The sequence below is a fragment of the Lipotes vexillifer genome, unplaced genomic scaffold (genome assembly GCF_000442215.2).
Source record: "Lipotes vexillifer unplaced genomic scaffold, Lipotes_vexillifer_v1.1 scaffold666, whole genome shotgun sequence".
NCBI classification, from domain to species: domain Eukaryota; kingdom Metazoa; phylum Chordata; class Mammalia; order Artiodactyla; family Lipotidae; genus Lipotes; species Lipotes vexillifer.
Window position 1 is genome coordinate 2,927,854 of NW_006787408.1, and position 8,291 is coordinate 2,936,144.

At 35.3% G+C, this 8,291-nt stretch overlaps 1 protein-coding gene across 1 annotated transcript; it reads left to right on the top strand.

Annotated features, from left to right (window-relative positions):
• The first annotated feature begins 34 nt into the window (after nt 1-34).
• On the top strand, nt 35-7,281 carry CRIPT (CXXC repeat containing interactor of PDZ3 domain). Its single transcript, XM_007459970.1, has 5 exons — nt 35-122; nt 2,128-2,193; nt 2,945-2,999; nt 6,157-6,260; nt 6,580-7,281. The coding sequence occupies exons 1-5, from the start codon at nt 107-109 to the stop codon at nt 6,642-6,644; spliced, it is 306 nt and encodes a 101-aa protein (XP_007460032.1). The 5' UTR covers nt 35-106; the 3' UTR covers nt 6,645-7,281.
• The last annotated feature ends 1,010 nt before the right edge of the window (nt 7,282-8,291 follow it).

Consider the following 8,291-nt stretch of genomic DNA (forward strand, 5'->3'; position numbering starts at 1 on the left):
CCGGAAGTGGATTTTCGTAACCCGGAAGGGGAGTGCTACCCTGGCTGTATTGTTAACTTCTATCAGCTGCCACTCGTCCTGCGGCTGAGGTACTCGTCGCGGAAGGATGGTGTGCGAAAAATGTGAGTTAAGGAGACTCTTCTGCGGGAGAAGGAGGCTGGGAGAACCTAATTGGAGTTCCCCGGGAACTTTGCTCTTTCTTTGTTTTTCCTTCGGCCACAGGTCCTTGATTCTAGCCTCTGTCTTCCTATACTGCCCTTTTACCATTCCTGCCCTCCCCAACGACCGTATCGTCCTGTATTTGCATTCAGAGTGGTCTCAGTTTTGCACCTGTTAATTTCCGTTGCTTCCCATCAACCCCGGGTATCATCCTGAACTGCTTCTTGACGTGCTTCCTCCCTTCACAGACCCGCCGGGTTGGAATGGATCTTAAAAGTCACTTCCACAGCATCTGGAGTTGATGGATTTAGCAAATAAAAGTACCGGACGCCCAGTTAAATTTGAATTTCAGGAAAACAACAAATAATTTTTAGTGTAAGTATGTCCTATGCAATATTTGCGACTTGGCTCTGTTTGCTGCTCCTCACTACAGTAAGTGCTTTGTCCCAAAGCACGCACTTATAGGACATTCTTTACTAAAAAAAAAAAAAAAGTATTCATTGTTTATATGAAATTTAAATCTAACTGGCTGTCCTGTATTTTATCTAACAAACCTAAGTCAGTATCCCATCCAATGGCTTAAATGCTGTTTGCATGAATGCATAGAGGATAGAGGCACAGGGGTAGGAGAATCTCACCACCTTCAAAGCAGTCTGTGTAGATTTCACTGGCTTTTAGAAAAGTCTTTCCTCCCTAGAGTTGCCATCCAGTGATTCTAATGCCAACCCTTGAGATTTAGAAAATATCGTATGATTTTTTGACCTCACAAACTGGTTATGTGTTTAAAAAGAGCTGTCATATCCCCAGATCCCTTTTTTCTACAGCTAGATATGTCTGACTCTTCTGTGACAATTTCAAGTCCTCTTATCCTGATAATTGTCTAATTAATGTGACCCACTTTGTTTATATCCCTATAGTATATAAAACTTTGAACCTAGATGCCCTTGAGTTTGAATCACAATTTTTATATTAAGTGAAAGAATGACCATGGATGGTTACTTTAATAAATTCTCAGGGTGCAGAGAATAATTTGGGATTTCTATATTTGGAGCCTGGCATTCAGGAGGACCCTCCTCAGTGAGGCCTCAGCTTACCTTTTTAACTGCATTTTCACTAAGCCTCACCCTTTTCACTTCAGCCAAACCAAACAATATTTTGCCCGTATGTACCCTGAGTTTTCAATGCCTTTCCCCAGGATGTGTCCCTTATCCAGTTTACCTTCATCTTCTTTTCTCTTTCTTCACAGTCTCATTGCCACTAACCCTCTCTATTGCCTTCCCCACAAAGCTTCACTGGATTTCCCTAGCCAAGATTATTTCTGCCTCCATGGAATTTCTCCTAGTACTTGAGCTCTCAATTGTCATACTATTTACTTTCCAGCTTATATTTTAGTTGAATAATTCTTAACTTTTTTTTTTTTTTTTTTTTGGTTCTCTGAGCCCTTTGAGAATTTGATGAAAGCTGTAGACTTAACATAGTTTATTAAAAAATGGATATACAAAAGGTTTGTGTACAATTTAATCTTGTTCATATATTTCCTAAGGTCTACCTGTGAAACTCAGGTTAAGGACTACTATTAGAGAAATCAGTGTGCTATAAATTCCTTGAAATCTAGAGCTTTATCTAATTCGTTTTATTTTTATCTGTACTTTGTACAATGGCTTATACATCAGAGATGCTCAGTAAATATTTATGGAATGAATAGACTTATCAGATTTGTTTAAAGGATCCATGTACAGAGGAAGCCTATTATAAGCCATACTATTATCCACAAATTTTACTGAATAGACAGTTATCCATTGCCCACAGTTAATATCTTAAGTCTCAGTTCACTGGCCCCGACCCCAGCATTAACAGGCTTGTACGTAATATGACTGGTGATGCCATTGTGAACTTTAGGCACAATGTAGTGTATTTATTAAATAGTAAACACTAATCTCCCTTACTTTTACTGTCTTGTTACAACAGGTGAAAAGAAACTTGGTACTGTTATCACTCCAGATACATGGAAAGATGGTGCAAGGAATACCACAGGTATTTTTCCTTTTAGAACATGGAAACTGAATCAGATACTTCTGTGAATAATATTTTCACTTTTATATTATTTGTAAAATGATATGTTATGTGTACAATGTATTTTATCTGTTAAATATTAAGGAATACTAGATACCCCAACAATTTAATATCTTTTCTATTTAGTTCTCTCAGTGACATGTCAGGGTTCCTAATTTCATAGGCAGGAGATAGCAAAATATTTAAATGATTTTTAAGCAATGAGTATATCACAGTAATTGATTTGATTCAGCTTAATTAGAGTTAGTATTGAAAGCCCCCTCTCCTCACCTGATTTTTATATTCTTGAACAAATGATTTAAATGTTTTCACTTTCATAATCATTAAATACAGTGAAGATGTTTTCAAAGGGAAGAAAAAGAAACATTTTTACTGTATTCGAGATCAATGGCACCAAAGTAGTGGCATCTAGATTTTACATTAGATATATGTAAATATAGACCCATTCCTAAAGTCCTACTTTGAGTTTGAGAAATAAAATGATTGCCTTTTATCCAAATTTTTATTTTCCTAGTAAATAATTGTGTTTTTTTTTTAAGTAGTGTCTTTGAAACCTGGCTACTAAATGAAATTTTTAAAAATTTTGATATAGGCTAGTCTATTGGTAGGAGGTCAAAAAATGAACTTTCTAACTGTTAAATGTTTCATGTATGTGTTAATGTGTGAAATGTGTAGACATAACACACTAAAATACATGTATATTTCAATGCAGAAAGTGGTGGAAGAAAGCTGAATGAAAATAAAGCTTTGACCTCAAAAAAAGCAAGGTGGGTATAAGAGCATCTATAAAGCAGTCATATTAATTTCCACTCTTTTTAATATTAAGTGTATTGGAATGAATTTGTTTTGCCTCATTCTGTTGTGATAAAACATAGTTAGATAGTTCCAAGCATGCATAACCAAGCTGTCTGTTATAACCTGCTGATTTCACCCTGTTCATTTTCACTGTATCAATATATAAAGATATTATACATTATTTTTATAATTTCACCAGAAAGCATGACTTATTTTTTCTAGTTCTTAATTTTCCTGCAAATCAGAGGCCGCAGAGAAATGTGGACAGGTCATGAGCTCTGGAGTCAGACCTAAATTTGAATCTAGATTTTGTTACTGTCTAGCTCTGTAACCTTAAGCAAGTTAAACCAGTTCTAAACTTTTCTGAACACTACTTTTTTACCTAGGAATAGGGATAAAAATGTCTCCCACCATAAAAAGAATTTTTGACACCATACCCTATTATATCCAATCTTAAAAATTCCATGAATCCTTCCAGCTGCCGTCCCATTTCCTTGCTTCCTTTTACAGAAAAAGTTTTCAAAACCCTTATCTAGATAGTACTTTCTCAGTGTCATTAAGTTCTATTTACTCCTTCAGCTGCTGTAGTCAGGCCTCCATCTCCACCACACTCCTAAACGTACTCTTGTCAAGATCACACGTGACCTTTAAAACTGATGGCTACTTCTCTGTTCTTAACCGTATTTAACCTTTCGAAAACTCTCTTTTTTGCAACCCTTTATTCTCTTGGCTTTGAGATACCACACTCTCCTTTCCTCTTAACTCACTAACTGTTCCTTCTCAATTGAGTGCTTCTGGTCTCAATCCTAGACTTTTTTTTTTTTTCTATGTATAAATTTATGATCTCTCCTCAAGCGACTTTAGTCCAATGGCTTTAAATTCAAACTGTATGTTAATGAATTCCACATATATATCTCAGTCCTGACTTTTCTGAGCCCCAAACATATATCCAGTTGCCTCCTTGACTTTTCCAATTTGATTTCTGACAGGCAACCTCTTTTTCCTTCAGTCGAATCATAGTCTTCTCATCACTGCTCTATGGTCCAATCTAGCTGTGCAAAACTGGAATCCCTCGCTGATTCCTTAATTTCCCTCACTTCCCATATCCACCAGCGAGTTCTTTGGCTCTGCTACCAAAATGTAGCCTGAATACACCTGCTTCTGTTCATCTCACTGCTATTACCCTCTTCTAAACCATCACTGTTTCTTACTTGGGTATTGTAATAACTTTCTGTCTCCCTGCTTGCTCTCTGGTTCCCTATAGTTCACTCTCATAATAACCAGGGTGGTCCTTTAAAGGGCATGTAACTCCTTTGCTCAAAACCTTGCATTGGTTTTCTTTTTACATTGAATAAAAGCTAGGTCCCATACCATGTTCTTATAGGGTCCTCTGTGATCTGGCCCCTCCTGCCTCTCTGACTTCCTATTGTGCCAACTCCTGCATCAGATATGCCAAGCCCACTCCCATTGGAAGAGGTTTGTGCTTACTCCCTCTTCCTAGAATGCATCGCTAAGAGCTTAACATAGCTGGCTCTTTCTTGTTACTTGGGTCTCAGCTGAAATGTCATCTCCTCAGAGAGGGTCCCTAATCAGCATCTAAACTAATGTCTTCCTTCCTTCCCCTCATGTCCACCACAGTATCCTCTCTGAATTTTCTCTACAACAGGTATTACTATCTTAAAAGTGTGGTTGTTTTCTTACTTATTATGTCTCCTCTCACTAGAATGTCAGCTTGATGAGGGCAGAGGCTTTGTCAAGTTCATCTTTGGTATTTAATAATAATAATAAGGCTTTTAATACATAAAGTACCTGACACATAAAGGTGCTTATTAAATAATGGGTATAAAATAGCATGATAGTCTTAAACTTCAATGCATTGTCACATTATGTATTGTTGACTGACTTACTGATGTCTTCTAAGACTACTCAGTTACTATTGACCAAGTTGTTATGTTTTACAGAGTGTATAGTTTTAGGTACTTCCAGTTCCTTTATTCTCCCAAACTTACTTCAGTGTCATTAATAAGTAGCTATTACTTTTGGGTATTTTAAATATCTCACTTTGGAAAGTGTACGTAAGATTTCTGAGACATTAAAATGTACATTTTGGAATAAAATATGGTTTTAAGAAAAAGTAATCTCTAGACATGTAGGTCCAAACGAATTGAGCTTATTATTAAAAGGAAGAATAGTGTCCACTCTTAACTTCTCTTGTGGGAAGTAAAGTGACATTCTTTTGGATTTGGAAAAATTAACCTTTAAAAATGAGCTGTTGTATCATACCCAAGAGAAGAAACCAGGTCTAGGACAGTGTTGGTATTCAGTATATGAGTACGGTTACAAAAAGTTATTGCCAATTTAATGGGAAGTATTTCCTCTAAAGTTATTTTGCCCTCCAGTCACTTAAGGTCACATTTTTTTTAGTAGAAACTTTTTTATCCAAAGGGATTGCATCAGTTAATTGAAAATGTCAGTTAAAGTGGGCAATCATTAAAAGATACACATACCTTATTTTAAGTCAAAGCACATAACTGTACATGCATTCATCAGTCATTTGGCATTGAGACAAGGCTTTTTGAATATGAGTCTACTTTATAATTTTCCTTACATTAATCATAACCAGAATATATATTTCCAGTATCTTTAAGGTAGAGTAAGAACTGACACTTGTAAAGTGCCAAGTCCTTCCACTTAGGATTTTTCCTCAATTTTGAAGTTTTCTTACCCATGCCTAATTCCATAGCAGTTTTAATGATTCACACTTACCTGGTCATCCTAAAGTATTCATTTAGTTTTTAATATAACCAATCACTCTTTGTGTACTCTCATTACATGAGTTTCCATAATATTTAATTATATCACATGAATAGATTGACAAATACAACTGTTATAAACAGGTTTGGGATTACGTACAGCTGACTCTTTACAAGCATACAGCTTACAATGGAAGGGGCAGAAGTGTGGAGACATATTAAGAGAGTAGCCAGTTAGAAGATATGCCTATCAATTGTAGAGCTTGATAGAGGGAACAGAGAGCATGAATTAATCACATTTGTTACTTAAGTGAGGTTATTTAAGAGTATTTCTATTGTATTGTACATTTTTCTTTCTTTAAAAAAAAATCTCTAGATTTGATCCATATGGAAAGAATAAGTTCTCCACTTGCAGAATTTGTAAAAGTTCTGTGCACCAGCCAGGTTCTCATTACTGCCAGGGCTGTGCCTACAAAAAGGGTAAGTTTCCTTTAATACCATTTTTGAATTCATATCAAACATACTTCTTTTGATAGTGATTTGGATAACATAGTGAAGGAGTAGCCCTTCATAAATTAGTCAAATGCTCTTTTTTCTAAGGCAGAATAAACTTAGAACTTGTCATAGTTAAAAGTATATATTTTCTTTTTTTCTTTTCTGATGCTGTTAAATTATGTTTTAAGCTTCAGGAGTGACTTAAATAAACCAAATCATTTGTATTGGTTAGCTAGTTGATTAGTATTATTAGTTGTTATTAAGATTTGATTACTTACATGAGTTTTTTGTTTGTTTATTTTAGGCATCTGCTCTATGTGTGGAAAAAAGGTTTTGGATACCAAAAACTACAAGCAAACGTCTGTCTAGATGTATTGAAGTTTCTGGCTTTCTGTATGATTTTACTTTTTGCTTGAATTTTCAAGGCATAATATAGATGTTCAAGTTACAAAATAACATGTCTTAAGACAAGTTTAAACCAGGGAAGTAGATTGGTATTCATTTTTTTGCTCTCAAGAACTTCTGAACAGCAGCAGTGTAACTAGTTTTTGCCTTAAGTTTTCATTTTCCTTACAAACACCTTATTGAACTGGAATAAGTGACAAATTTAACGAAAAATATTTTCCCAGTTCTGTATGCACTTTTTATTTATCATTACTCATGTAATTTTTATTAGCCTTTCCCTCTACTTTATAGATATTGCAAAAGTGTGAGAAGGAGGTTATTGATATTTGGCTTTGAACTTGGCATCCAGATTTGGAATTTTTCCCTCATTCCCTTTTGGTTGCATAGTTCTTAGGATCAGCAGTCCCTTAATTAATTGCAGCTTCATAAGGCATTTAAATATCTGAGATCATTATTGCTAAATAGTTCCTTAAGTAATTAGCCCAGGCCCAAATCAAACAAAAGTTGTATTTATGTTATTTTTTATTTGTTCTTGAAGCCAAAGTGCCAATACCTTTCATATGAGAATGGGAATGCAAGGAACACCCCACATAACTCCAAATGAATACACTGGATTTCAGAAAAACACATATTACCTTGAATTCAGACCATCATGAAAGCCAGGAGAACAGTGTGCATCCATGATGATGTGTAACGAATGAATCACCATTCCTTGGGAAAGTGCTTTGAAGCAGAAACCAAACTTCTTTTTAACCTCCTCCTCTTCTCCTTCCCCCACCAAAAATAAATAGACTAAGCAAACATTTTGACTCTTTTTTTTTTTTAATATATATATAACATAGACTGCTGAAAGACTACTTTGAGGTTTCTTTTTCTTTTTAATTGAAGCAAAGTTGATTTACAATGTTGTGTTAATTTCTGCTGTACAACAAAGTGATTCAGTTATACATATCTATACCTTCTTTTAAAAATTCTTTTCCTTTATGGTTTATCACAAGATATTGAATGCAGTTCCCTGTGCTATGCAGTAGGACCTTGTTGTTTATCCATTCTATATATAATGGTTTGCATCTGCTAACCCCAAAATCCCAATCCATCTCCCTCCCCACCCCACCTGCGTTGTTTCTGTTTCTTAGATAGGCTCATTTGTGTCATATTTTAGATTCTACATATGAGTGATATATGGTATTTGTCTTTCTCTTTCTGACTTATTTCTCTTAGTATGATAATCTCTAAGTCCATCCATGTTGCTGCAAATGGCATTATTTCATTCTTTTTTGTGGCTGAGTAATATTCCATTGTATATATGTACCACACCTTTTTTATCCATTCATCTGTCAGTGTACATTTAAGTTATTTCCATGTCTTGGCTATTGTGAATAGTGCTGCTATGAGCATAGGGGTGCATGTATCTTTTTGAATTGTAGTTTTGTCTGGATATATGCCCAGGAGTGGAATTGCTAGATCATATAGTAGTTCAAGTTTTAGTTTTTTGAGGAACCTTTATATTGTTTTCCATAGTGGCTGCACCAACTTACATTCCCACCAACAGTGTAGGAGGGTTCCCTTTTCTCCACATTCTCTCCAGCATTTGTTATTTGTAGACTTTTT

Coding starts and splice junctions, on each gene's coding strand:
- CRIPT (XM_007459970.1), top strand. Junction 2,194..2,944: donor TGGTGCAAGGAATACCACAG/GTATTTTTCCTT, acceptor ATTTCAATGCAG/AAAGTGGTGGAAGAAAGCTG. Junction 6,261..6,579: donor GGGCTGTGCCTACAAAAAGG/GTAAGTTTCCTT, acceptor TGTTTATTTTAG/GCATCTGCTCTATGTGTGGA.